The 27,084-nt window shown below is 50.1% G+C and overlaps 15 protein-coding genes across 15 annotated transcripts; 6 read left to right on the top strand and 9 right to left on the bottom strand.

Moving 5' to 3' along the window:
• Window positions 1–801: 801 nt before the first annotated feature.
• N7506_004428 (zinc-binding alcohol dehydrogenase family protein) lies at window positions 802–1,848 on the top strand (the record flags this gene model as incomplete). Its single annotated transcript, XM_056953722.1, has 1 exon — window positions 802–1,848. One exon carries the CDS (start codon window positions 802–804, stop codon window positions 1,846–1,848), a length of 1,047 nt encoding a protein of 348 aa, XP_056812611.1.
• A 698-nt stretch (window positions 1,849–2,546) lies between these two features.
• Window positions 2,547–3,407, top strand: N7506_004427 (putative short-chain dehydrogenase/oxidoreductase; the record flags this gene model as incomplete). Its single annotated transcript, XM_056953721.1, has 2 exons — window positions 2,547–2,744; window positions 2,799–3,407. 2 exons carry the CDS (start codon window positions 2,547–2,549, stop codon window positions 3,405–3,407), a joined length of 807 nt encoding a protein of 268 aa, XP_056812610.1.
• A 171-nt stretch (window positions 3,408–3,578) lies between these two features.
• N7506_004426 (uncharacterized protein) lies at window positions 3,579–4,169 on the bottom strand (the record flags this gene model as incomplete). Its single annotated transcript, XM_056953720.1, has 1 exon — window positions 3,579–4,169. The coding sequence occupies one exon, from the start codon at window positions 4,167–4,169 to the stop codon at window positions 3,579–3,581; it is 591 nt and encodes a 196-aa protein (XP_056812609.1).
• A 1,061-nt stretch (window positions 4,170–5,230) lies between these two features.
• N7506_004425 (putative potassium/sodium P-type ATPase) lies at window positions 5,231–8,610 on the bottom strand (the record flags this gene model as incomplete). Its single annotated transcript, XM_056953719.1, has 5 exons — window positions 5,231–6,061; window positions 6,114–8,004; window positions 8,055–8,149; window positions 8,200–8,326; window positions 8,378–8,610. 5 exons carry the CDS (start codon window positions 8,608–8,610, stop codon window positions 5,231–5,233), a joined length of 3,177 nt encoding a protein of 1,058 aa, XP_056812608.1.
• Window positions 8,611–9,701: 1,091 nt separating this feature from the next.
• Window positions 9,702–10,501, top strand: N7506_004424 (putative exosome complex subunit Rrp46; the record flags this gene model as incomplete). Its single annotated transcript, XM_056953718.1, has 2 exons — window positions 9,702–10,037; window positions 10,094–10,501. 2 exons carry the CDS (start codon window positions 9,702–9,704, stop codon window positions 10,499–10,501), a joined length of 744 nt encoding a protein of 247 aa, XP_056812607.1.
• A 958-nt stretch (window positions 10,502–11,459) lies between these two features.
• N7506_004423 (putative NAD+ kinase Utr1) lies at window positions 11,460–13,337 on the top strand (the record flags this gene model as incomplete). The annotated part of the gene is made up of 1 exon (XM_056953717.1): window positions 11,460–13,337. The coding sequence occupies one exon, from the start codon at window positions 11,460–11,462 to the stop codon at window positions 13,335–13,337; it is 1,878 nt and encodes a 625-aa protein (XP_056812606.1).
• Window positions 13,338–13,870: 533 nt separating this feature from the next.
• Window positions 13,871–14,381, bottom strand: N7506_004422 (uncharacterized protein; the record flags this gene model as incomplete). The annotated part of the gene is made up of 2 exons (XM_056953716.1): window positions 13,871–14,096; window positions 14,203–14,381. The coding sequence occupies 2 exons, from the start codon at window positions 14,379–14,381 to the stop codon at window positions 13,871–13,873; spliced, it is 405 nt and encodes a 134-aa protein (XP_056812605.1).
• A 790-nt stretch (window positions 14,382–15,171) lies between these two features.
• N7506_004421 (uncharacterized protein) lies at window positions 15,172–16,414 on the top strand (the record flags this gene model as incomplete). Its single annotated transcript, XM_056953715.1, has 5 exons — window positions 15,172–15,556; window positions 15,622–15,716; window positions 15,767–16,132; window positions 16,201–16,341; window positions 16,391–16,414. 5 exons carry the CDS (start codon window positions 15,172–15,174, stop codon window positions 16,412–16,414), a joined length of 1,011 nt encoding a protein of 336 aa, XP_056812604.1.
• Window positions 16,415–16,821: 407 nt separating this feature from the next.
• N7506_004420 (uncharacterized protein) lies at window positions 16,822–18,760 on the bottom strand (the record flags this gene model as incomplete). Its single annotated transcript, XM_056953714.1, has 7 exons — window positions 16,822–17,301; window positions 17,356–17,563; window positions 17,611–17,798; window positions 17,850–18,127; window positions 18,180–18,446; window positions 18,508–18,582; window positions 18,631–18,760. 7 exons carry the CDS (start codon window positions 18,758–18,760, stop codon window positions 16,822–16,824), a joined length of 1,626 nt encoding a protein of 541 aa, XP_056812603.1.
• A 731-nt stretch (window positions 18,761–19,491) lies between these two features.
• On the bottom strand, window positions 19,492–20,208 carry N7506_004419 (uncharacterized protein; the record flags this gene model as incomplete). The annotated part of the gene is made up of 1 exon (XM_056953713.1): window positions 19,492–20,208. The coding sequence occupies one exon, from the start codon at window positions 20,206–20,208 to the stop codon at window positions 19,492–19,494; it is 717 nt and encodes a 238-aa protein (XP_056812602.1).
• Window positions 20,209–20,972: 764 nt separating this feature from the next.
• N7506_004418 (uncharacterized protein) lies at window positions 20,973–21,894 on the bottom strand (the record flags this gene model as incomplete). The annotated part of the gene is made up of 2 exons (XM_056953712.1): window positions 20,973–21,650; window positions 21,697–21,894. 2 exons carry the CDS (start codon window positions 21,892–21,894, stop codon window positions 20,973–20,975), a joined length of 876 nt encoding a protein of 291 aa, XP_056812601.1.
• A 735-nt stretch (window positions 21,895–22,629) lies between these two features.
• On the bottom strand, window positions 22,630–23,406 carry N7506_004417 (GAF domain-containing protein; the record flags this gene model as incomplete). Its single annotated transcript, XM_056953711.1, has 4 exons — window positions 22,630–22,740; window positions 22,792–23,188; window positions 23,240–23,349; window positions 23,404–23,406. 4 exons carry the CDS (start codon window positions 23,404–23,406, stop codon window positions 22,630–22,632), a joined length of 621 nt encoding a protein of 206 aa, XP_056812600.1.
• A 323-nt stretch (window positions 23,407–23,729) lies between these two features.
• On the bottom strand, window positions 23,730–24,328 carry N7506_004416 (uncharacterized protein; the record flags this gene model as incomplete). Its single annotated transcript, XM_056953710.1, has 2 exons — window positions 23,730–24,082; window positions 24,133–24,328. The coding sequence occupies 2 exons, from the start codon at window positions 24,326–24,328 to the stop codon at window positions 23,730–23,732; spliced, it is 549 nt and encodes a 182-aa protein (XP_056812599.1).
• A 218-nt stretch (window positions 24,329–24,546) lies between these two features.
• Window positions 24,547–24,790, bottom strand: N7506_004415 (uncharacterized protein; the record flags this gene model as incomplete). Its single annotated transcript, XM_056953709.1, has 2 exons — window positions 24,547–24,637; window positions 24,660–24,790. The coding sequence occupies 2 exons, from the start codon at window positions 24,788–24,790 to the stop codon at window positions 24,547–24,549; spliced, it is 222 nt and encodes a 73-aa protein (XP_056812598.1).
• Window positions 24,791–25,981: 1,191 nt separating this feature from the next.
• Window positions 25,982–26,920, top strand: N7506_004414 (uncharacterized protein; the record flags this gene model as incomplete). The annotated part of the gene is made up of 3 exons (XM_056953708.1): window positions 25,982–26,142; window positions 26,228–26,369; window positions 26,417–26,920. 3 exons carry the CDS (start codon window positions 25,982–25,984, stop codon window positions 26,918–26,920), a joined length of 807 nt encoding a protein of 268 aa, XP_056812597.1.
• Between the last annotated feature and the right edge of the window lie 164 nt (window positions 26,921–27,084).

The raw sequence follows: 27,084 nt of genomic DNA, 5'->3' as shown, positions 1-27,084 counted from the left end.
TAAGCACTAGCCCCGCGACGCGCTGATTGACACCACGCTTGCTTCGAGTACTTTGTCGCGACCTGAACTTGAAGTGACCTTCGATATGGTGAGAATACTTCGAATCCACCTGGGATTCCCGTTATTCCCGTCAAGGCAACGCCACGGTCGGTCTTGGCCAACATCCCTTGCTTCTAGCGGGGGAACGTCAACACGAGCAAGTCGCACGCACGATTGAAGTCCGCCATGGAACTCCGCCATGAAACCCCGCCATTAAAGGGCAGCAAAGCGGCGACAGAAGCAGAAAAAACAAGTCGGCGTGGATCTTCAAGTCAATTGCGGGCGATTGGCGTTTGCGAGAAGTTCACCGCATGATTCAGACTTCCATTGGGCAGGGAATGGCTAGTCCAACTAGCGTGACTCGTGGAACTACAAGGTCACTCCACCATTGCAGTGTTGAAGAGTGTTGAGCTTGATCATTGTTCGACGAAAGCCAGTCGAGGGATACATAGAAAGCCGAGGTCTGATCAAATCGCAAGCCGGTCTAGATCCACACCTTGAGTATCCATACCGCGATGTCGACTTCCGCGCAGAAGAGAAAATTTCCAAATCCACCGCTGTCCTCAGTGGAGCCGAGACGGAGAGTTGGGACGGAGTCGGTGCAATATTTGAGACGATCCGGGTGGAGTCGAACCGGCCTCGGCACGATAGTCTTTCGTCATCGTCTATTTGTAATGCGGTCATGCTACGAACTATTTAATGCTCCTTGGACCCTTTTCCAAGGTGGATATTCTAAAACACACATACTACACACGCCTCGAAATGACTACTCAAAAAGCTGTTATCATCACTGAGCCCAAGACCGAGGGTCTCGTCACCGATCGCCCCATCCCCAAGCTCCGCGATGACTACCTCCTCGTCAAGAACGCCAGCGTCGGCTTGAACCCCACCGACTGGAAGCACATTGCCTACCTCTCACCACCCGGTGTTCTGGTCGGATGCGACTATGCAGGCACCGTTGAGGCCGTTGGCAAGGACGTCAAGAAGAAGTTCGCCAAGGGTGACCGCGTCTGCGGATTCGCACACGGCTCCAATGCAGTCCAGCCTGAAGACGGTACCTTTGCCGAGTACATTGTTGTCAAGGGTGATGTCCAATGGAAGATCCCTGAACACATGAGCTTCCAAGAAGCCGCCACCCTCGGAGTCGGCATCAGCACTGTCGGCCAGGGCCTGTACCAGAGCCTGAAACTCGCACTTCCCACTGAGCCTATCAAGGACGCGACCCCAATCCTGATCTACGGCGGTTCCACCGCCACTGGAACCCTGGCTATCCAGTTCGCCAAGCTCTCCGGCTACAAGGTCCTGACCACCTGCTCTCCTCGCAACTTCGATTTGGTCCGCAGCCTTGGCGCAGACGAGGTCTACGACTACAAGGACCCCCAGGCCGCTGCTCAGATTCGCAAGGATACCGACAACAAGCTGAAATACGTCTTCGACTGCATTTCACTCGAGTCTAGCGCTGCCTTTGCTGACAACGCTCTCTCGACCGAGGGCGGCGAGTACAGCGCTCTCCTGAACGTTAAGATTGCCCGTGCTAATGTGAACGACCGTTTCACACTTGGATACACCACCCTCGGCGAGGCATTCAAGTTCGGCGATATCCCCTTCCCTGCCAACCCTGAACACAAGGCTTTCGCTGAGAAGTGGATCTCCATCGCTGAGGTCCTGCTTGCCGATAAGAAGATCAAGGTTCACCCCCCTAGAGTCGGCCAGAACGGTCTCAAGGGTGTCATCGAGGGCCTGAAACTTCTCAAGGAGGACAAGGTCAGCGGTGAGAAGTTGGTCTACAACGTCTCTGAGACCCCATGAACAAGAAAAAGCCTTTTTTAATGCAACGAAATCTCATGAAATACATTACATTTTCCATTTGGATTTCTATCTCACCATTCTTACATGTAACCAGTTAGTCCGTATCCTGGTCTGTGACCATTCATCGTACAGCATGTGTAAAAGGAGACCTTACGTACGAAAACCGTTCAAATCGAGCCAGAATTCCTTGTCGGGCGCTCTAACGTTCGCTATCATGGCCACGCTCGATTGTCAATCCATCCTAAAGGTTACCCTGTCCGTAAGATGGCCGCGTCCTGGCTTCCACATTGAGACGGTTTTTCGGTCTAGGCTGATTTGAAATCAACTGCGACGATAATTGAGCCGGGTAAGTGAAACACGGCAGAAACAGATCGAAGTCGGAAAATATCGATGATGAATAAACGTTTATTTCTTCCGAGGTTCACAACGGCCGTTACCGCTTTGGGTTTAACCTCCACCAGTGGCGCGGTAACCTCGGCACCTTGCTGAAGCTTTTCCCCTCGACCAATCAGATTGAGATTCATCTGTTTTCGGTTTAGTCCCCGCAGAGCTTCTATACGAATGGCCACCTTGATGTCAAGATTTTTGACAGATGAGCATGGAGGTTTTTCTATAAATTGGTCCCTGTGGCTGCGCAAGTTGAGCACTACTTTACTGGGCTTCTCTGTACATTCCATTTCCTCATTCGATACACCAAAATGTCCTTCCCCTACAAAAAAGTCCTCATCATTGGCGCCACCTCCGGGATTGGCAAGACCCTGGCCGACAAAGTCGTACAAAACGGATCCAAGTTGATTGCCGTCGGTCGGAGAAACGAGAATCTGCAAGAACTCCTCCAACGACATGGCAGTGACAAAGTTTCCACTAAGACTTTCGACGTCATGCAGCTAGAGCAGGTATGGTCGTCGGCTCAACCAGTAGAGATGCCAAACTAACGATGAACAAATCAGATCCCTCAATTTGCCTCCGAGGTCATCGCAGAGAACCCAGATCTCGACTGCATCTTCGTGAACTCCGGTATTCAGCGCCCGTTCGATTTCTCAAAGCCGGACACCGTTGATCTCGACATTTTCGACCAAGAGTTGATTACAAACTATACCTCAGCTGTGCGCATTACCAAGGCATTCCTTCCGCACTTGCAGGGCCTGGAACGCCAGACGGCCATCGCGTTCACGACCTCCCAGATGGCCCTGGTACCCATGATGCGCTGCCCGAATTATGGCGCTTCCAAGGCGGCTCTGCATCACTTCATCCTCGCGTTGCGCACTCAGGTGCAAGCTGGACCTGGGAATATGAAGATTCTTGAGATCTATCCCCCAGCTGTGCAGACCGAGTTGCATGATGCAAAGCACCAGCCTGACCTGAAGGATGGGCATCTTATCGGTATGCCGCTCCAAGAGTTTGTGGATGAGGTGTGGAATCGGATCTCACAAGGTGAGGATCAGATTCCGGTTGGGTCTGCGCAGGATATCTTTAATGCGTTTGAGGTCAAAAGGCAAGAGTTGTACCGTGATATGACGGAGCTGCTTTCTGGACTGCTGAAGCAGTTTTTGCGGTAGTATCCTAATGGTCATGTCAGTTTTATAAGATCGTGAATGAATGTTCAACTAGTTGTTTATATACTCACATATTTAACACTGAAATTTGCATCTCTGGTGGTCAATAGGTGCGATGACGCCCAAGTCGCGATTGTAACTGGAATAGCTATTCCATGCTTCACGCCCCTACTCTCAGGTTGCGATATAACAGTCCACAGGCGGAGATGGAATAGTCGAGACAGATTGACCTTTGCAGGCCGCGAGGATCAGCGCACTGAAACCAGACACATCATGTACGCGGCCTGCAGCTAAGCCATCAGACCACTCGTGCAACGAGACCATGGAATTATCAAAATTAGATAGCGAATCTTGCCATGTATGCTCAGAATCATCATCCCATAAATTGGTCCGTAAGTCAAAAGGGAGTGAATCAACGAACGGCGTTCGCACTGAATAGTTCCGCGTCTTCAAGGAATAAGCACTCCGAAGCATGAAGCACACGATAATTGTTCGCCGAACACTTTCAGCTAGTAGCCAAGCATGTCGAGGGCTCAGAGCCTGCGGAAGTTGAATAGGTGCTTGCTGCCACAGTTTTCCAGCAACCCCAGCCAGCATTACACTGACTGGTTCGGAATATGCAGTCTGCCCGGCACCCTCATTGAGAATTAGAATGCACTGGATCAAGACTAGCGCCTGGCTACATCCCAGTAATTCTTCGAACGTTGCTGCGTGGCTCAGTCGACGCGAAAGCTGTGTCGATTGTTGTCGCAGCATTGATAGCATAGTGAAGCTGATCCGGCTTGTTTGCCCGGTTTGCATGTTTAGTCTGCAAATATCATGAACCTCGCGTACAGGAGGTGGTAAGCCATTTCTGTACAAGTGAGGATGAATAAAAAGGGTTTTGCTGTTTTCTGCAAATTTTGCCGGCAGATCCCGTAGTCCAGCGACAAGAAATTGAATGACATTGGGGTCATATTCCTTTGCGATTTCCAGTCGTAAGGGTGCGAAAATCTTTGGCGTCGGTGTCACATTGGTCTTGGAAGACTTCTGGTTTGTAAGGCTCCCGGAATAAGCAGGTCGATTCAAATTGGCTGTCAGTGGTGCATTGGTGTACTCGCACTCAATATCTTTGCCCAGACACCTGCTGCACCTGGGCCATGCTTGATCGCAGCGCCGCTTGCCTTTGATGCAAGCTTTGCATGATCTCCGCAAAGTCACTGGCCTTGGCCGATCAACTGGCATTGCATGAGTCAATGGGACAATGTATCGGCTTCAGGTGTAAGTTTGTCATCCGGGAAGCAAGTGAGTCTCAAGATGGCCCTGGGTGATCTTTTCGACCTCCTGAGAAACGCGCGACGGGTGTCGAGCTTGGTGGGCAGGCCCGGGCCTGGCGGCAAATTACTAAGCCCACCTGACCGCCCGCCTGAATATAGTCGCCCCCCGGGGTAAGGCTCTAGTAATGCATTCAACTTACTGGAGCTCCCCCTTGCCCCTATCTCTAGGGGCTCTCTAGGATGCAGGAGTAGTAATTGCTTTCGCGCGTTATAGTTTCCCTCTCGTCGGACTATAAACCTTCGAGGATCATTCTGTAGCACATAATTCACTACTTGACCGAACCTTGAAATTACGCGACATGCCATAAATTATATGGTGATAGCACAAAATGAATGAACTGCACTATCACAGCAACCCAAAAAAGTAGAAACCCGCCAACATGACAGATGGGCAAGAAAAGAAGATAAAGCCAAACATTGATGTTGGACTTAATCCAAATGATCAAGCATGTTGAATGCTCAACCTAGAAAAAGGCATCTGTTGAAATTGCTGCGAAACAAAACTCACGATCACTTCAATTCCACACTGGCATTTGCACTCATCGAGAGTGGGGTGAAGGCACCCAAGCCAGCCCTCGTTTCGGCATCCTCAAGGGTAAGAGTAGCATTTTTTCCACTTCCAATCCCGAATGCACGTTTGACGGCCTTCCAACTCTCAACAAGCACCAGGTAAACAAGTGTGCAGCAAAAGACGACGCCCCATTCCCAGCCAATCGCCTGATGCTTGAAGACCGTTTTGTTGATCACGGGAAGGTAAATCACCGGGAAAGCAATGACGAACCCAGCCATGACAGCCCAAAAGAGGAATCGGTTATTCCACACTGTGGGAAACACGGAGGAAGCCTTGGGATACCGGATCGGATCCATGTTGAACAGCGAGCGCGAGAAGTGTTTGACTTCCCACGCCGTAACAAGGAGGAGAAAAGTGAGGGTTGCGTAGGTCGTGGCTCGGGCACGGAAAACCTCATCACAGCTCGGGTTGTATCCTTGATTGCAACCATCGCCTAGAGACGAAGTTCCTGTCCCGGCAGCGTAGATTACACAGACAAAAGAGACGAGACACAAGGAGCCCATGAATGTCCCGTAGATCATTTTGTCCATGATGAGTTCACGGGTAAAAACACCGATGCGCAGATCGTGGGGAGGTCTGTACATGATGTCTGGCTGGGCTTCTTCAAGGCCGAGGCCAACCGCGAGGAACGAAGATGTGACTAGATTGGCCCATAAGATCTCCAATGGTGACAAGGGAAACACAGAATCGCCCCCTGCATCTTTGAATGCAAGAGCTATCAGCAGAAGAATGACTTGGGCAATGTTCGATATAAGCAGATGCATCAGGAACTAGATCAGATATTAGTCTCGGCCACGACATAAGGATAAATTGGTATCTCACCTTTTGAATGTTGTCGAACAATCTTCTCCCTTCCTCGACAGCTTTGACAATGGATGAGAAATTGTCATCTGTCAAGACCATATCGGCAGCCTCTTTGGCAACATCGCTACCGTTTTTACCCATGGCAATGCCGACATCCGCTCTTTTCAACGCAGGTGAGTCATTCACGCCATCACCGGTCATGACACAAAACGCCTGACGACGGTGCATAGCATCTACCATGCGGACTTTCGTAGCGGGACTGCATCGGGCAATGACGAGAGGGAGCTCCTCGATGGCGTCGATCTCTTCATCAGTCAACTTATCGAATTCATCCGCAGCCATGACGAGTCGTCCCGACTTGACTACCGCAGCAACTCGGTCGAGAATACCGACTTCTGACGCGATGGCAGTTGCAGTCTTGATGTGGTCGCCCGTAAGCATGTGCACTGTTATCCCGGCCATTTGGCAGCGGCGCACAGCTGCAGCTGTTTCAACACGAGGGGGATCATATAGACCCACGAGACCGCCGAACTGAAGTTTTGATTCAGCGGCGCTTCGTGGAGATACTTGGGAGTCGTCGCCAGCAGGCGAAACTTTGTATGCAATACACAGAACTCGAAGTCCCTCGCCGGCCATTCGATCAGCGGTGTGTCTGATGTTCTGCTTTTCCGGCTCGCTAATCTCGAGTGCGGGAATGATGGTCTCTGGGGCACCTTTGGTGTAGCATTCCTTGACATTGTCTTGTGCATTGTGGTAGACAACTGTCATCTTTTTGATAGCAGAGTCAAATGGGTACTCCGTATTTAGCTGAAGCTGCCGCCTCTGTAGCACTGAGGCCTTTCCAAAGTCGAATCTCATGGCCAATACATGAAGGGCAACTTCTGTAGGCTCTCCAACTGCACTCCATACCTGGTTGTCGTGGTTTATGGTTGAGAGGTTGCAAAGAGAGATAGCGTGGAGGAATGTGTGTAATGCAGGGCTTTCCTCAATAGGCGTGTTTGAGCTCCAATCAATCTCATCTAGTTGGACTAATCCACTGGTAGGGTCGAATGGATCCGTCGTCTGGCTCACAGTCAAGGTACCAGCACCTGGTATCCACGCAGACCGAGCAATCATTCTTCCCTGAGTCAATGTTCCAGTCTTGTCGGAACAGATATTCGTGACACCACCAACAGCCTCGAGACATTGAAGTTTTCGAACAATGACGTTTCCTCTTGCCATTGCCTTGGTTCCAACCGCGATTGTGATTGTAAGGACAGCAATCAAGGACTCTGGAATGACTGCGACAGCAACACAAATGCCATAAATGAGGACTTCGCCCTGGACGTCCCATTTGCTAGCGGAGAAGACAATGATTGCCAACAAGATAGCCAGTGCAAATAGCAAGAGGGCAAATTTACTCAACTTGACCTGCAAAGGTGTCCCGACTAAGCCCAGGATGTTCATGAAGAACAGCTGCACTTTCTTGATCACTTTGACGAAGCGGCTAGAGTCTCCGGAGCTAGGCTGAGCTTGAAGCAGCTGCGCAATCTTTCCAACTTCCGTGTTCATGCCACTTGCGATGACAAGACCCATGGCTCGACCCTGGGTCGTGCTGCACCCTGAATATGCCATGTTGGTTCGGTCACCGATCGGAATATCAGGTGAGGTCAACGTGAGATGTGGAGTCTTCAGTATCGGCAGGGATTCACCCGTCAGAAGTGCCTCATCCATTGAGGCGTTCATACCATCGAACAAGCGAAGGTCGGCGGGAACGATATCTCCAACTGCTAGCTGAACTACATCGCCGACAACCAGCGATTCAGCCTTGACGGATGCAATTCGACCGTCTCGAATGACTCGGCAAATTGGCGCGGAGAGACGATGTAGTGACATGATTGTCTTTTCGGCGCGGTAGTCTTGGATAAAACTAGTAGGGTCAGTTCAATTGCCGTGAGCATCGTATGCGCTGATGCTTACCCAACCACAATGTTCAGGACAATCACTGCAGTTATTACACCACCCTCGATGTAATCATCGATTCCAAAAGATAGGGCCATAGTGATGAGGAGGACCTGTAAGTGGGTCAGAAAGCATGTCTATGCTGGATATAGGGTGGACATACCAGTGTCAGACTGTTGGACACCTGCCTTAGCAGTATCCCCCAGACGGAGACACTCTCCATTTCACGCACGGTATTCGGACCATCGCGCTGGAGGCGGACCGCCGCTTCTGTGTCTGACAGGCCATTTCTGATATTTTGTTAAGAGAGGAGGGTTCCTTTTGGCTTCTCGATCACGCACCGAAGATCTGTCTGGAGAGATAATGCAAGTTGTGTTGGCTCGGTAAGATGTGCGATACGATCCGGCGGCTCTCTGTTTGGTTGATTCAAGGCTGTACTTGTAGGGTGTTCTCTTGTATGCAAGATAGACTTTTGCTCAGTAGCACAGGACTTCACATTGGGTGTAGGATCCTTATAACCACATATAGGAGGCTCTGTCGATTCCTCGACATCAAGGATTGTCTCTACGCCCATTCAATAGGAGATAGTGGTGACGGGGAATGGAGAGCCTTGAATAGGTTGGACTACGCGTGATGTTCCACTGAATAGATGATCGTAGCTTTGGGAGAAAAGAAAAGGACCTTCTGCGCCTGAAGTGAAGATGTAGCAGGGAAGAGGAAGCAAACAGAAGCAGGATTTAAATGTGCTGGGCTTCACTAAAACATTGGCACATGGTCACTTCCAGAAGAGGGGAGTAGCCAAGCGTGAGGGGGCGACTCTAGCCATCATGAAGCTTCATGATTATTGGAGCAGGCAAAGAAAGAATGCTTGGCTGCTTTGTCGCTGGATGGATGCGACGCGGAGTAACTGTTTGTCCATATCCCATAGCCTTGTCATGATTTAGGGCGATGGGATCCTTGTTCGGGATTGGATGTCCCAGTCCGGGGTTCAAGCCACAGTCCCCCCAATTCTGGGCATTCGTGGCGTGCTATTTTTGAATGATGAGATCTGGAGGCTGACGGCATATCTGGATTCGAGTAACGCCAGCTTCGGGCTATGAAAGGGGCCTTTGTTCGGATTAGCCCTTTGGTTAAAGAAGATGTCGCCGCGAGCATTGAATTTGCAGAAAGGACATTCTCTCCTGCCTTCGTCCCTATGTTCTGTAAGCACAGCCGCCTTGCCAACCATCAACCATATCTGACTGGATGGAACAAGTTCCAAGGGCTCGGCATTTTGGATCTGACACATCCACTCTGGCGGCAGCCTATAGGAATCATTCACAGAACCGGGAGGGTTGTCATGAATCAAGATCGGGTTATCTTTGCACCGGAGTTTATCCAAGTGCGAGTGTGCTCTGAAGTGTTAGAGTGCACAGTATTCTCAACTTCAAAAGCTCCGGTCTTTTATTTTTCTTATAAATATTAGAAGGCATGTAAGAAATTCAAGGATGTAGTCAATACTTAAAAAGTACGTAGTGGCCTATAGGAAACGATGGTACCCAGTACAAAGCTAAGCAGCCAATCACAGTCCGGCCCGCACATCGATAAAAAATCACCGGCCACGCTTTCTGCTACTCAAACATCAACAGCTTCCAATTCAACCACTCTGTCGGATACGCATTCAACATGGTCAACCCAACAGTCTCCCTCTCTCATTTCTCCCGGGCCGATGGTTCTGCGGTCTACAAATGCCCCGCCACGGGCTACAACATCCTCAGCGCAGTCAATGGACCCGTTGAACTTCCAGCTCGCCGCGAGGCACTGAAGCCCGAAGAGGCTACCGTGGATGTCTTTGTCAAGCCCGGTACAACCACTGGTGGTGTCGGCGAAAGGGCCGTTGAATACCATTTGAGATCTGTGCTAGGAAAGATTGTGCTCGGACGCGAGAAGGGATTCGCTCGCCGCGGTGTGGTCCTGACCCTGAACATCGTTGGAGGAGAGAATGTGCAACGTGGTGACTCGGTGAGTACTCCTGTGTCGCACTACTCGAGACCCAACTGTGAGACTAACGAATGTAGTACCTCACCCTCCTCCCGGCTCTCCTGCATGCCGGCCTGCTTGCCATGCTTTCCGCTTCCATTCCTCTGTCCATGACCTTCTCCGCGGTCCTCCTCGGTGTAACCGAGTCCGGTGACATTATCGAAAGTCCCTCCCCAGCTGCCGCCAAGGCTGCCGTGTCCCTCCACGTCCTGGCCATCTCGTCCAAGAACCATCTGCTGCTGAACGAGAGCCGAGGCCGATTCGATTTGGACACTTGGGAGCTCGTCCGGGCACGCGCACAGTCGATCTGCCAGGGCGCAGCTAATACGGATGGCGATGTCGCCATGGGAGAAGGAAATAACACAGCAAGTGTCAACGCGTTCATTCGCGAGACTGCGGAGGACCAGATCTACAGCGACTACGCACACAAGCTTGACTCGATCTGAGCTGGATAGATTGTACCTTACAAGAGCTTGTGCGACGGGATCTGATGCAAAGGGTCGATCAGTGCGACCTGAGCTTCGTCTCTTCCTAGTCCTACCCGCACTCTCCCCTTCGGCCCATAAATTCGCAAAGGCGACCGCGCTGTTGTCCAAGGGGATATACGACGCTACGAAACAATCCGCGTAGCACACCCGGTCAAGGCACCAGCACCCATCACCTGACTCCTACTGCATGTACAACCCACCTCGCTCATCTGGCACAGCCGACAGCCTTGCTGCAGATGGAACTTACCCTGGGCTACCCCAGCTTTGCGTGCCTGGGTCCTGGCAGCGCACCGTGTCACCGGTCATTTTGGCGGTGAAAATTTCAGCTCCTCGATGACGCCTTGGCCTGGATGTGAAAGGCGAAAGGCGAAAGGGATAGGACGCTTACCGACATTCCATCAGAATAGAGGATCTTAATCTCAGAGCCGCTTGTTGCGATATTTTTGTAAACGTCATAGTACCCGAGCGGTATGTGACCCATGTCGGCGGCTGCATTGGGCGAACCAAGCCATTGGCCGCACCAAACACTCTAATCCCGCATATCTTGCAAAATCCATGGCTCACAGATGTGGACAGTGTAGAGCGTAGTGACAACCGAACAACTATACGAAATATACACAGAAACCGTGGAACTCATCCCTTCGGGGCGGATCGTCGCAGCCCGTAGTTGTACTCCGCACTTTTGAATGGGAAATTTCTCCGTTAGTCTTTTTTTTCCTCTGCTTATCATCTCAATCTACTCGTGTTTAGCCGGTCCAAGCACATCTGCTCAGGTGGAAGACACTAGAATCAGAGCCATTAGGAACTCTTCATCAGCGACCCACGACCCCTGCGATCTCGAGACTCGGATCCGCAATCCCCGTTACATCCGATTTCTTGATTACTCTCCGTTCTATTTTACGTGCCGCTCAAGCCGATGGCGTCCAGCCGTGAACAACTACGGTCTGACAAGCCCTCGACATCTCCATCTTCATCTCACCCCTCCCCGGCTACCAAAGCCCCACCCCCAGCAACCGCGGCCCTCCTCCGCGATTATGCCCTCAACCTAGACACTGCAGAAAACCGACGAGATTCCCCTTCCAGTAGCTCTGCGCTGCTGTCACGGAGCCCTGGGTCTACGAGTACTTTAGACGAAAACGCAGGCTGGTCCTTACCTGCCTCGACCCTTCGCTCCTTTCACCAGAAGTCGATTAACCGACCGAGATCAACCAAAGCACTGTCGACCGACTGTATCCCGCGACAAACCATCTTGAAGGCCCTGGCCTCGAGGCCGTTGATTCTCAGTAATCCCAGCAATTCATTATCATCCAGTTCCCTGACAAATATGCTCGCGAACAAATCCGCCCAGGCTTCCCCGCCCTCCGAAGACCGGCGGCGCGGAAGCAACGCATCCCAAAATCTGTCCACGGCGCTCTCCAACCTCCAATTGAGCGGATACCTCGATCGATCGCCTGCGACAGCTCGACTCGTCCTTCAGTCCCCGTGTTATTTCCATCAACGCTTCGACGACGCCGTGAACATAAAAAAGGTGCTGGAGGAAATCGCCGACGATGAGTGGCTGTCGCATTCGCGTCTCGTTCAGACTGCAACTGGTGTGCGTGAGGTGTCAAAGCAGCTACAGCGCCGGCCTATCAAACGGGCGGTGCGAAACGTCATGATTGTGACCAAGGCCCGGGATAATAGCTTGGTGCACCTGACTCGGGAAGTCGCCGAGTGGCTGCTTTCCACGCCCAGGTACGGGAACGAGCTTGGTGTTAATGTCTACGTCGATGCGAAACTGCGGAACTCGAAGCGATTCGATGCTCCGGGTCTGCTGCAGAAAGATCCGATGTTCGCTGAAATGCTTCACTTCTGGACACCGGACCTGTGCTGGACTTCACCGGATAAATTCGACTTGGTCCTGACGCTCGGCGGCGACGGAACTGTCCTCTTTACCTCATGGCTCTTCCAGCGCGTCGTTCCCCCGGTCCTCTGCTTCTCCCTCGGAAGCCTCGGCTTCCTCACGAACTTCGAGTTCTCCGATCACAAATCACAACTCAACGCTGTCATGGGCGATGTAGGCATGCGAGTGAACCTACGCATGCGATTCACGTGCACTGTCTTCCGCCGCGACCGAAGCAAAAGTGCCGAGCAAGGCGCCGTCGAAGAAGGGGAGCAGTTCGAAGTACTGAATGAGCTCGTCATCGACCGCGGGCCATCGCCCTACGTCTCCAACCTAGAGTTGTACGCCGACGACGAACTCCTCACAGTCGTTCAAGCCGACGGCTGCATCTTCTCCACGCCTACTGGCTCCACTGCCTATTCCCTATCCGCCGGTGGCTCGCTCATGCACCCTTCCATCCCGGGTATCCTCCTCACACCCATCTGCCCACACACTCTCTCCTTCCGTCCTATGGTCCTTTCAGACTCCCACCTCCTCCGCATCGCAGTCCCCAACTCCTCTCGCTCAACAGCCTACTGCTCCTTCGACGGCAAGGGCCGCGTCGAGCTTCGCCAAGGTGACTACGTCACCGTCGAAGCAAGCCAGTACCCCTTCCCAACAGTCGTTTCCAACAACAACGAATGGTTCACAAGTGTGCAGCGCGCTCTGCGCTGGAACACACGAGGCGCCATCCAAAAGTCCTGGGACGGAAGAGACGCAGATGCCGAATACGGCGAGAACGAAGACGAGCAATGGGATATCGATACCGATGCCGGCCTCGCTGGTACAGATAGTGGTATTGGTCCCAGTGAGGATGGGGACGCGCTTTCTCCAAACCCCATGCGCAGACAAATGAGTCTGCTTAACATGTGATCTTGTTAGCGATTGTATTTTCGTTGTGTTCTATACCTTGTTTTTAGGCGTTTTTTCTGTGATCTGTCAGCGTGACTTGTTCCGGCGTTGGCATTTATATTTATTTCGGCTTTTTTTTTTTTTTTTTCATACATACCGGGCAGACATCTTCTCTGTCTGTGGGGTTATAGGGTTTTTTCTCTGTCAATAGATTTGACATATGCCTCGACGGCTTGAATACAAGGACCTCGATGGTCGGTACTGATATCGTTTTTGGTGCGGTTGTTCTGAGGAGAACAGCTGGATATCGTACTTCAGTCTTTCCACGTAGTTTTCATCCTAGCCATGTCCTTATAGCGTCCACGGGTTCATTGTGACTTTGGGTTCCCGTGATTTTCGGGGATTTTCGGGTGAACATTGTCTTCATCATATGATAGATTTTCGAAATGAGAATCGTTCACGAGTCACTGGTGTCTCCAGAGGTGTCCAGTCGATAGCCATATGTTTCAAAGGGCATTTGCCCCCTTGGAAGCTCAGTCGATCGTGTGGTCTTTTCAGGCCTCGTCTGAGATATGAGCGGGGGAGTCAGGGAACATAGCGCCAAACAGGGTATTCCACATCCGGATTGGATCACCAAGTCCCTGGCTGTTTGACTGGGTAGAGATGTCTGCTTGTCGCCTGTGATACTTGCCATCATCCCTTCGCTTCTTGTATTCAGGTGGGAACAATGATGAAACAAAAGTGAAACCCTCTTTGGTAAACATAAAGACCTCGGGAATACTGAACAGTTGATATTTCGAAGACCTTGGAATTTTGAAAGAGGCGATCGACAGGGCAAATTGGATAGAGTTTTGTAAACCTTGGAACCTTGTGAGAAATGAGATACTCGTAATCTTTGTGGGCCCTTTGAGCATATCCTTTCTTCACCAGTTCAACCGAGCGCTTAAGGTACTTGAGAGCCCAGTTATTCACGCGCTCAGCCACCAGCGGATGGGGCAGTGATTCGGTCTTGAGTTCGCCCCCCAAACGGCCCGGGGCGACCCTTGGGACCCACCTGTCAGTCATGCTCAACGTGCCAAACCATAAAACCGACATATGTATGCCATACTCCGTACTCCGCATACCTCAGTCAGATGTCCATGTACGAGGTAGTTTGTGAATTGTCACAGATCCGTCGGGTGGGACGTGCTCCACAGAGCCGCAAGCTGCGAGTATTGAACCCTTGCAGGTAAGTCTAGAGAAAATCGCAAACCATGCAGTTAGCCTCTCGGGCAAAATCGAAACAACAGCCACATCCTCACTACTAAGTTATTCAAATGGCTTCCACTTACTCGGACTATTCTTGAGAGCGCTGAGAAGAGGGCGTGACTACCTTGCTGCATTAGCTCGGCGGCTGACCAGGGGTAATTAATCTAGTCTCATCTATCGAGGCAGACTATGGTCTTGGCGTTGGTGTCGTTTGCGAAATATTCTCAATTGCTGGGGTTGGTTTGAACATGACAAATAGGAAATGAGATACATTTGACTGCGCCGCTGAAATGTTTTAAAGCACAGCTTTCAAACAGCTCTAAGGAACAGATGGGTGGGGGGTCCCGTTTGGAGCGCTAGATCCAACGCAGGCTCAGTGTGATAGTGATCACTAGTCTACTAGTCTAGGAGCACTCAAGAAGGGCATAGTGATCATTGGCCTCGGCGGCTATGGCTTCTACTTTCTCCATTCCTGTCCTTTACTTCTAGACCCTGCATGTCTTTATAGCCTCTCGACTCGCCTGGATTCTCTCAGAACCTCCGCATGAGACCATCCAGATATCTTCTCATCTCTACCAGGCACCTCATTTCAACCCTAATCTCCACCATGGGCCTCCCACAGCAACGAACCTTCCCCAAGCCATTGCAAACTATATTTTTGCTTTTTGTTGGGACATTCATTGTCAAGACTCTAGTCACTCTGCCATGCTGGGAGCTAGACTCGGCACTGGGCTCTCTCGGCCATGTAGACTGGTCTCGCTTTGCTTATGTGCAATACGCCACCAGTACCTCACATATCTGCAACTCGCTCATGATTTTTGAATCCCTCGATCGCTTGCAAGCCAAGGCGGATCGGGTCATGATATATCCAGTGGAATATTCTCTGGAAGAGAGCGACAACAAAGTAGCAAGCCATCTGCTCCGGAAAGCCCGTGATCAATATAATGTCAAACTGGTTCCTGCTGAGATTCAAAGCCGGGCTAGTGGTGATGGTATGAATCCCGTTCGCTCTTGGTGTTGTCTCGACTGCGGTAGCTGATCTCGATATCTTTCACAGTAACCTGGGCCAGCAGCTTTACCAAGCTACTAGCTTTCAATCAAACGCAGTACGATCGCGTACTAAGCTTAGACTCGGATGCAACAGTTCTACAGGCGAGTGACTCAGACCATTTACTACACCGAGCCCTCTAACATATTTATAGCACATGGACGAGCTTTTCCTCATGCAACCTTGCCCTGTTGCCATGCCCCTGGCATACTGGAGATCCGCGAACGACAGCTTCATGACTTCTGCATTGATGCTCGTCACACCCTCTACAACAGAGTTTGGTCGAGTCATGAATGCCACACAACGATCAGATGAGACCATCTACGATATGGAAATTATGAACAACCTTTACCAAGATCGTGCCCTCGTCATCCCACACGATCCTTATATTCTCTTGTCTGGCGAGTTCCGCAGCTCAGACCATGCGAACTATCTGGGTGAAGGAAACAATAATTGGAACCCTGACGATGTGCTTCAAAAGGCAAAATACTTGCACTTCTCCGACTGGCCTGTTCCAAAGGTACGTTCGCCTTGTCTTGTGCTGTTGATGTTCATTTTTCATTTTCTGGGGCTAATAAACTTCAATAGCCTGCCAATGAGCCTTCAGATCACATTTTGCAGGAGAAGCAACCTTCCTGCCATTCAAACCCGATAACTGGGGAGCTTGATGATTGCCGCGATCGAGACCATTGGCTCGAATTTTATGCCGATTACAGCCGGCGACGAGAGGTAATTCTTCTTATAACTACTCTGAATCGTATCTTGCTAACCTTTCAAGGAAATATGCGGCTTGGGTGTATAATGAAAGATTTGTTCGAATATTCATGTACTACTGTCATTGTAACAAACATAGATCTCATTGAAGTTTCATTCCCTAGCTGCCTTGACTTCGCGTTGGCATGTCTCTATTGGATTTTCCAACTAGACTAGGTATAAGGCCTAAGACTGCATCGCTGCTAGGTAACAAATTGAAGAAAGAAACTATCCGTTCTTTAGTGATATTCAAGATTCCAAGGCTCAACAGCTCAAATCTGACAGTTTTGAAAGTCCGCTTGGGCATTCTTACATTCCTGTACGATAGAACTTCGAAAAATTACATGAACACAGGATGTATTGGAATTTGTCAGAGACATGAGGCCTCTTGGTATTATTTACTATTCCAGTATCATAATTGCATTAATTGAAGCCTTATGTAGTCTGTCCAACTCTCTACCGGTTCCTCTCGGTATCAAGCTCGGATATTGTCGCCTTATGCTCTGCAGGCAATTCTGAACGCATATGGGAGTCTGATCCCAACTCGGAACGCCCATCTCTTGCCCCCACCGGAAGCTCATGCACTGGTTGATATCGCTGCGTCTCAACTCCAGCTTCATGGACATCTTTGGGAGCCTGCTTTCGGCGTCTCACAAGGAAGAACCACACAAGACCCACAATCAAGGCTAAGCCTGCACATCCTCCAACGACTCCACCAGCGATAGCGCCTGTGTTTGTCGATCCCGATTTGCTGTCTGTTGACTCTGCAGGTGAGGAGGTGTTGCCACCGGTATTTGTGTTGTTGGTTGTAGGCTTGACTGTTGCATTACTTGAAAATAGGGTGCGTAAGTCAGAGGAAGCCCAGGCTGACGGAGTCGGCGATGCTTCTATGTCTTTGGATGTTGATGAAGAGAGAGAGAATGAAGATAGACCCGGCTGTAAGCTTGTTAGTATAGATTCCTTATTATTAGTGGAATACGATGTACTGACATCAAAAGATGATCGTGATGCCTCAGATTGTGCGTCATATATGAACGCAGGCGCATCGTAACAGCCTGCCTCGCCATCATCTGCCCAGGCTTGTCGTCCACCAATTCCAAAAATTTGACGCCCGTATGTGACACATGTTAGAGTCATGCGGGCTTCCTCAAGAGGTGCAGCGGAGTACCATTTGAATGACGGAATCGATAAGTAGTTTCTAGGGGTTGTCAGCGAAATGAAAACGAGAGGAATAATGCCACATACACGTCCAAAATGGTATCTTTGGAGTTCAGATCAGCGCCTCCGAGAACGTATATTTGATAAGAAGATGAGGATTCATCGTGCTGGACAGAAGCACAAAATTGTGTGCGCGATGCGGCAGTTCCTGTCGTGGACTGGTTATACCATTTAGCTCCGGCGATGTCGTAGACTTGGACGTGATCCCACGAGTTCTCAGGCATTTATCAGTACAGCAATTTGATTGAAGAGTCTTCAAAGCTCACCGATGACATTGTAGCGTTGATTCCATCCTTGATAGAAGGGACATCACCACCAATGTATACCAAAATTCCCATGTCTCCAACTGGCACATACGAAAGAGAGCCTTCCTCGACTGCTTCGTAGGGCCCGTCCAGAGATGTATACATCCCGGTGGTGGTATTCAGCTGGATCAGTCCGGTGGCATAGTCTTTTGTTGAATCGGTAATGGAAGCAGTTGTGCCACTGCCTTGGTAGCCACCGATCCAATAGCCGGCTTGGATAGCTGGCGCGTTTGTATAAACTGTTTCCCAGCTTAGTATCTCTCCCCGCTCATATTCTGGCATCTAACATACCACCATACTCCAATCGTGTGGGCTGAATGGTGCCATCCTGTTTCGCCCAGGTCTTATCGTCGATTGAATAAGTCCAAATGGTGTTCTCGTTTGTGATGTTTTCCAAGAATCTTCCTCCGTATTGATATAAGGTGGTGTTGTCGGCTTTTGACCAAAGCGCCATGTCTTTTATCTTCGGGACATCGGTGTCGATCTTTGTCATTTTATAATTCTTGCCTTCCGACGTTGAAAAGGATGATGTGAGATCGAGCGTCACGAGATAGTTGTCTAATCGGAACAACCGTCAGGAAATCAAACTCTAGGTGCCCGGAATTGCAAAGCGACTCACTCGAAGCATCGCCATCGTCTGGGACCAATCCTCCGTCCAGACCAACCATATACAACACATTGTTGGCAATATCGGCTGCCATCCATCAGTACTGGAAACCTCATCGCGAATATCTCCACATACCACCAAATCGATAACTGCGACAGAATCCACCAGATAAATCTGACAGGACCGATCGCTTAGCAAGATCAATGACACCAGCATTGACCAAGGGTGTCAATATCCAGAGCAACACAAACCACCATCCGGCCATGATCAACAAGCGAGAGTGAAACAGCAAGATGTGAGATTTGAAGGGATTGCAGGGTCCAAGTTGACGCGGGCTGAAAGGTCCCGATTAATCAAATCTCACCACGCGCTGGAGCTAGCAAATAGCGGGCGGCAAGGCGTGTTTCTGAATTTATCATCAGGGGCTAGTCCGATTGCATACTCCGTACTAAGCCTCAGTAAGCGCTTGACTCTACAATTTGGGGGCCATTTCGCTGTCTGCAGAATAGCGCACCGCACCCTCAAATTAGCGTCGAGATGCGGGTGGGCCAATTGGCTCAGGGTTCCCGATCTGCGTTCTTGGCCCCCTGTTTAACCAGCACGGTCTCTGCTCAGCGCTAGGAACGGAATTTCGACAGGTCCATCATCTCACACAGCCGGTGCTTTGGGCCTAATCTTGGAACCTCACCAGTGGCTGGCAATTCAACGGCTTTGCCTCGGGACTTGCTTTGTGGCTTTGGGCTCAAAATAACTCCGTCTTGTGGCACCAACTTTCCTTCAGGAAAGAATGCGATTATGATTTTGCTAACCCCGCCGATCTATAAACCTTCTCAAGGCTGTTCGCGATGGGGTAATGTTGATTCCGAGGGACTGATGATGCTAACAATGGCGCTCGCAATGCCATGTCAAACGATATAATTTGGAAGTTTTAGTGACACAAACAACGATTCGGAAAAGTCAAGACCAATGGAAAAAAGGGCGTGTCTCGTCCTTCGCTCAAAACCCAACAGAAGTCTCAACTCCATCAGTGGTATAATGAGTCTCAAACCCAGCTTGTCCAACACAATCACCATACTCATAAGCCTTCTCCAATCCACCAACATACCCTTCAGCAACCGGCTTGCCAAAGGTAACAGCAGTCTTCGGCAATTCACTGCATTGATGACTTGCCTGCGCATTCCAAGGATAATATTCCACAAAGCCCATCTGAGAGCCCTTGATGCCTTCCGAGCCAGCCGGAAGCTCATATGAGCCGATGCGAGTCTCACTCCCGCTAACAGAATCAACCAATGTTCCGACCCATGTCGTTCCAAAAGTGTTGTTGATGTGCAGCAGATAAGTGTGTGCATACGCGCCCTCAATGTCGACGGCACAGCTTACACCTGATCCGCCATCTGCGCCATCGCTGCAGTTTTCGTCGCTGGATTTGGTGCCCGCGATGAAGCTGGAGAAGGCGGCGTGCAGAACGGGCTTGGAGTTTGAGTCCTCGCGTGGCTGCAGACCTGTGTAGCCAACGTCTGATTGACCGACGAAGTTGAATTGTTGTGCGAAGTAGAATCCTGTTTCGTGGGGTGCGTCGGCGACGTTCATTGGGAAGGTGAGCTCCTTGAGTCCGGATGAAGGTGCGTCTGATACACTCCAGGATATTCCCACTAAGGCGGAGGCGGGTTGGAGCAGAGGGAGAGCGAAGAGGAGGGATTGAGGGATCTTCATTTTGGCTGCTATGACTGACAAGACTTGGAATGATGTTCTTGTGCAGATAAATTCTGGTCCCTTTATACAATTTTGGGGCTTTGGGGTCCACGGGTGACCTATCAAGGGGGTGTCGAACTCATAACTATGAGACCCACTTACAAAAATATCTCGACATCATGACTTTGGATGATCTGCACGTGGTTTTTCCCAAAACAGATACCTTCCAAGGTTATGGGGCTATATTGGGGACTTCCAAGGTTGCCCGTTATACTGAGCTTTCGAGTGTTTTTGCCACAGGTCGATTGAACTTCTCGCTTTTCTCAGTGAAGAAGCAGTTTTTTCCGGCTCAAACATTCTTTTGAAACTAACACATAGGTCTATATATCGATTCGAACCTCGGTTCCATCCTTCAAGGCTACTTAGAGGAAACGCTGAAGCGTTTCAGTATCCGAGATGTGGACCTCGGAAGCTTATCCTGAAACCGATGTAACCGATGCTACCCCAGTTTTCAAGGTATCTCTTAATATGACAGCACAGAAAAGAGCAACTATCTGCCGATCCTCATCTTTGGCCCAAGCTCCATCGTTCTGACAATGAGTCTCAAATTCGATGTTTTCGATGCATCCATGCCTTCGCCAAACTACTCGCATGGCCTCCCAACACACCAGCATAAGTTATGCTCTCTTCTACATATGTTTTTCGATGCCTGGTTATTCATTCTGTAAGAAGTCCAGTGCTGGTATCATCTGCACGTACTGTTTTCTCCGTCTACATGTTTGCTTTCAATCCGAACATAACCGTTCCATAACTTCTTGGCCCCTTGCATCCAAATTCGGCCAAAGTCTCAAAGAGCGCAGATCATCATAGAAACCCTCGACATCCTCAAAGCCTTCGCCATGCAACCTCATACGCTTCTGTAGCAAAAGTCCCCACTCCTTGTCCTCCTCTGACCACATGTCTTCTGACGACCAAAAAGAAGCCGAAAAATATTCACACCAGATAGGATGATATGCAGCCCAATCCCAATCGGTAATTTCAGCTAGTTTTCCATCTTTCACTACAATCTTTTGTGTGTTGAGATCACAAAGGGTAAGAACGTAGGGCTCACAACTAGGTAGACATTTCCTCAAGTTGTCTAGAGCTTTTTGAGGGAATACTTTTGTTGTTGGTCTTTGAAGAGTGAGGCTGATAGCATTCCAGAGTTCATCGTCAGAGGAAAATGGCGCGTACTGATCGAGGCCCGGAAAGATTAGATTGAGAGTACTTTGACGACGGCCAACTCCTTGAATAGATGTTGAAGTGAGCATTTGAAGCTGCTTTCTGACTCCAACAACTCCATCTGCAATGTTTTCTTTCTGAGCTTCCGATAAGGAAGGCCAGGCGTCCTCGAGCTTTTGGCCCTTGATCTTCTCTTGAAGCAAAAAGCATCGCCCGTTGTCGTCAACCCAGTGGCGCAGGACCTTTGGGACTGGGAAATTGTTAAGGGGACGATGTAAGAAGATTCACGGCGGCCACCTCGTTCTCCTGGCTTTTCAAGAGCTTCCCTTCGTTGGAGCATTCTTTCAAGACAAGGTCAGACCCTATCGCCCACTCTCCCCATCGTTCTCCGGACTGCAAGTGTTTGACATGGGTCGTATTTAAGAACGGAATCTCCTCGTGACCGAGACAACCACATGCAGGGCAATCTTGAAGTGGTTCGGACATTAAGTTTAAATTTGAGAGGTTTGTGAGCTTGTAGATGGAGAGCTAAATGTATCTCGTTTTTCGTGCTCAGGGGCCGCTGTTCACCGCCGACGTGCTCGCTAAGGGAGTTCGGCCATGAACGCTGCACCAGTGGACCTCGCTGTTCAACTTCCTCTTGAAGGCATGCGACGAGTCACGTCTTAGGGTGATGCCTCGTCCCTAGACGTTGAGTGTCATTCCATCCATGACTTTTTCAGAAATTCCCTGCCAATGAAAGAATTGAATCGTCAACGAAGTTTCGTAAAATGGAAAATGCCGAGTACTGCACCTTTTTCTACGAGCACTGCATTTCTTGGCATTAATGTACTGAGAATTGATAGGGCTCTCCCGAGGTGTTCATGGAGCATGGAGCCCAGCTAGGTTTCCCCCAGGCTAACCTTGGACTCATGGTCGACCTCGCTTGCTTAGTTGGGTCGGCTCCTGGAGCAGGAATCTGACCGTGCTTGTGCGCTTTAGGCCCATGTCCATCTGTCTTTGACTTGCATCTTCCACATGTACTCAATAATCCTCTTTGATTTACTCCGTGTCCAAAATGATATAAAAAACATGCACAAGAGCCTGTAGCAGTAGCAGGCCCTTGTGAAAGAAATCCCTAGAACTTTTAGGTAAAATGACAGCAACCACCAATAGCAGACGTGTGTATAAATTCCTCCATCCAAATCAAGTCTTCAAGGACTTGGATTATATTCAACATTTTTACCAATCGCAGTTATCAGCCAAGAAGGCAGCCAGCTGCTCGAGGTATTTCTTGTCTTCGTCATCGAAGCCGGAGGGCTCGGTGCAGTCAATGTCAATGATAGCGACAACCTATTATTCGTTAGTAAGGCTTTCAACCCAAGCATCATGGATAGCACACACCTCTCCGTTCACAAGGATAGGCACAACAATCTCACTGCGGCTCTCTGCGTCGCATGCGATGTGTCCAGGGAACTCCTCCACGTCGGGGACAACAACAGTCTCCCGCTTGGCGGCGGCAGCACCGCAAACGCCCTTTCCGAAACGGATCTCTTGGCACGCGGGCTTGCCGTGGAAGGGTCCGAGCAGAAGGAGCTGGTCTTCCGATGACGTGTATGTAGTGGAAATGGTGACACCGCCAGTGCCGGGCGCGCCGGGCAGTGGGGGTGAAGAGATGGGCGAGGCAAGGGTGGGGAATTTGTCGTCGCGAATGTAGAAGCCAGCCCAGTTGACGGAGGAGGAGGGGGCGGGGAGGGAGGCGTAGGCGTGCCACAGGAGAGATGCGACGTTTGAGAGATTGCTGGATTGATGTTAGTGGGATTCATTGTTTGAAGGGATTGTCGCGACGCACCTGACCCAATTCCTCTGGCCGTCCAAGAGGCCTTGTGTTTGCATCAGCAGCATCTCGTATACATCGGCTTTGGACGAGCCGGGCGCGAAGTAGGAGGAGTCGGCGTGAGGCTGGAACAATTAGCAACAGAGCATTAAAAACAGGGACCTCTGTATTCCACTTACCATGATGGCGAGGTTCGACTTGCAGACTTGGAGGTTGGATGTCGCGAGAAGATAAGAGAAAATGCCAATCGGGGCGGGGGTGACAATTTCGGTACCGCCTTCAAGGCCGACTTTCGCGATCCTCAAAAGTCCTGTTGATCCAAGACTAAAGTTCCGGATTTATTGTTCCTGTCTGTCATGATAGCACATTGGCCGAACCAAAGGCTAACTTCTTCACATCCGGGTCTTTCTCGTCAACGCGGGGGGTGAACTCTGAATTGACGTCTGAACCCCGAAACTCAGTCCGCATTTGGTCACTGGTCGACTCCAACTTCGGGTTCTTAATTTCAGGCCCTGACCTGAGAGGCTCGCGACATCCGAGAAAGGTTAATCTCATGTTCTGCGTCTTCTGGATCACTGTCTCCGACGGTCCAAACTCTGTCTTGCATTAACGGGCGCATTTTCTGGCTAACCACCCGGTGCACTTGGTGCTTTTCGACCAATCCACTGATGATCTGATTTATCTCCACTCGTAGCATCGATCGGACTCGAGATATGGATCGCCGCTTGATCTGGAACTTGTGCGAGGCGTGGCCGTGAGATGATAGCTTCCGCGTTCCCTTGATCCACCGGTCTACAGTGCGTGTTCCGGTTGACTCTTCGACGTGCACTTCGTCGGGAGTTATCCGAACGACGGGTCCTGTGCGTGTCAGTGCAATGCTCCAGACCTCAGACGCGGAGTATGCTTACCGTATGCTCGGTGCATTTCGTCGATCTCTTGTTTGAAGCCGTCGGTTCCCCAGGCCGAAAAATAGAGCTCATAGAGCCCTGTCGCGGCTGCTAAACGGGGTCCTGGTATTTTATTCAATGGGTGGAAATGGAGTCGGTAGATCACCATGACCAAGTTGTAGGCCACGGCACTTCCCAGAAAGAAACAGGCCAGCATGGTGTAAATTGTAGAAGGGCAAAATCCTACGCTCCGCTTTTTTTTTTTCAGAGCAGTGTGGTCTGATCCAGGCTGGGGAAGACTGCTCAATATAACTCAGACGATAAAAATACCCAGAGCACTAAAGGAGGTCTCCCCCACTGCCTAGCCCCAGAGCCGGGGCAAAACTTAATTGGTGAATCTCATACCGCATGTTCTATGTACGGAGTACTGCATGGCTATTTTAGCACGAACACGGGCAGATCTGGCGGAGTAGCAGACTGGATTCGCTCGGCTGTCCCCATAGTCTGGAATGTGGAGGCGCAATCGCTAGATGTTGCACACGTCTTACCAGCGACCGAAGCATGATCTCATCAATACAGTGATTTCAGTCTGATTGGACGTCTTGTAAACCATATCATCACTCTGGACAAACAGCACACCGATATTGAGATCCGTGCCGATCTTGCGTGGCTCGTGCATAGGGATTCGACGATGTGGGGTCCCATCGCAGACTCAGACCGCCAGTTGGGTAAACGAGGCCCTTGCCACTAGTTGATCAGTCACTTTTGATTGGAATATTCCAGAGTTGGCGTCATCTTTATCTTTCATTTGTGCTCGGTGCTCGGCTTTGGCCATTCATTTTGTCGGACCATTCAAGTCCAGTGGTGTGGTGGGCTGACACTTTCTTCGATGACATTGTGACGACTCTGTGCATAGTTGATGAACCATCATGGATATCTGACGAGATGCATCCCTTTTGATTGGACAAGATTTGCAGATCAGATAGGCATTCAGCTTGTGGGTAACACAATATGCAAGATGAAGTATGGGGAAGGTTAAACACGACCATGGTAACACGCATTGGTGCCCTAAACTGTATATCTTCAACTGGAAGGGACTAAGAGTATTGAAAGTGTAAGGATATACATACTCCCAAGGTGAAATACTCAGGACAGCCAGTGATCAATTCTGTTTCCAAGTGTCTGGATGACGTTGGGGCACACCAGCCTTTATATGCATGATTGCTCGGATCATTGTTCGGATCACATCAAGACAGATATGGTAAAACCCCGGTGCCTTAATTACCCCCTGGTGCCTGAGGCATAACAAGCTGCTTGGGAGTGTGGCCTATTGACTTTGTTGACGGTTCTGGTGATGGTGTCAAACCACGGTAGCATCTTGAGCAATCAGTCAACAAAAGATCAGAAACAGAGGGTTGTGGACGGGGACATGCTAAGTGAATGTAAGAAGGAAAAAAAGAAAGAGAAAAAAAAGGGGCCGCCAGGGATTGAACGTGGAAGATCGTATAGTCCCTTCCTGGAAGTTTGTAGAGGTACTTCCGTAAACAGGATTCGCACCCTGGCCGCCAGGCTGAGGGGAGGTTAACAGGACAACCTGTCCGGGCTATTGCCCGCTATACCACCCCTCAGGACTAACTACTCACCACTTCTGACGGGTTTTGACCGACGGAACATGCACTCTGCTAACTGTAGCACATGTCACCTTCCCAAATAGGAAATCTTGAAGCAAATATCAAACAACCAATGTTACGATTGCTGAGCACAGAGCATGCCTATAAAAGAGCTCTCCACAGTTAGAATGATTTATATGCTCATCATCACTCTATTATTCTCCATCTTTCCATCTCCAGTTCCAACTTGCAGAACTGAAATGCTACTATTGAACGGAACGATGGTCTCCACCAGAAGTAGTCACCAAAGCCTACCCACCATTCCCGAGCATCCTGCTATTCCTGAAAATACTAGCATTCCAAATGCTACTCCTGGTCCCTCAGGCCAAAGCAAATGTCCAACAGAGCCAACCTTCATACGGTAAGCCACTTCTATCTAGGAAAACAGAAAGCACCCATACGATCATAACATATCGAAATAGACCAAGCTCAGGTTTTGCGGCTAGGACCGCCATACCTGATGTCCCTACCGCATTTACGGCTGAGCCATCATACCATGCCGGAAACATCTCTGGCATTTCTGAACCTCTCACAGAACAGCCCCATGATACCTCTGACCTCCTGACCTCACCCTCCACAATCATGATAGTAAGCCCAACCAAAACACCCGGGAACCATGTGATCATGAAAAGAAGAGGGGCTCATATCTGACCCAGTTCCGCAACGACAAGTTAATCAACCCGGAATTCGAGGACACCTTCTCCCCAGTCCCAGCAAAACAGCCAGACGAAGACGAACCTAAAGTCGACCTCCAGCTCCAACGCGAAGTGGAGGCTGACCTTGAAGTGCAGAGCGAAGCATCGAACGTCATGCCCGAGAACTTGGAGGTAAACAGCACTCCCTCGCAAATGCAAGCAGGTCGATCGAGCGAGTCTCTACGGTCTTTCATCGTGGGATCCCGTCAACTGTTGAAGGTCGAGGAAGAGAAGCTTGATGAAATGTACAAACCCGAGAGTGGGGATGTCTTGGTAGCTCATCAGGAGATGGATGAGAATCTTTCGAAATACGAGAAGTCGAAGAGGGATTATGAGTGGAGGAAGATGAAGCAGGAGGCATACTCGGCTCAGCAGGTTGAGATTAGGAATCGGCGGAGACAGTTGGATGAGGCGGAGAGAGAGCTGGATGATCTTTGCCATTGAGTTTTGGAATACTGTCCAAGGCTCCGAGGGGCTTGGTTGTCCTTTGGCAGTTCGATTTTTGAGATGGGTAGTTTGCGGTCATAGCTCTTTATCGTGGGAAATTGGCTTTTCTCGACGAGTCCAAATTTATTCCCGCTTTACTATGTGGTGCAGGGTGTTACAGG

This window comes from Penicillium brevicompactum (genome assembly GCF_028827555.1).
Source record: "Penicillium brevicompactum strain IBT 35665 chromosome Unknown utg000003l_segment0_segment0, whole genome shotgun sequence".
Classification (NCBI taxonomy): Eukaryota; Fungi; Ascomycota; class Eurotiomycetes; order Eurotiales; family Aspergillaceae; genus Penicillium; species Penicillium brevicompactum.
Note: the sequence above shows the minus strand (reverse complement) of the source record. Positions and strands in the feature narration are given on the sequence as shown.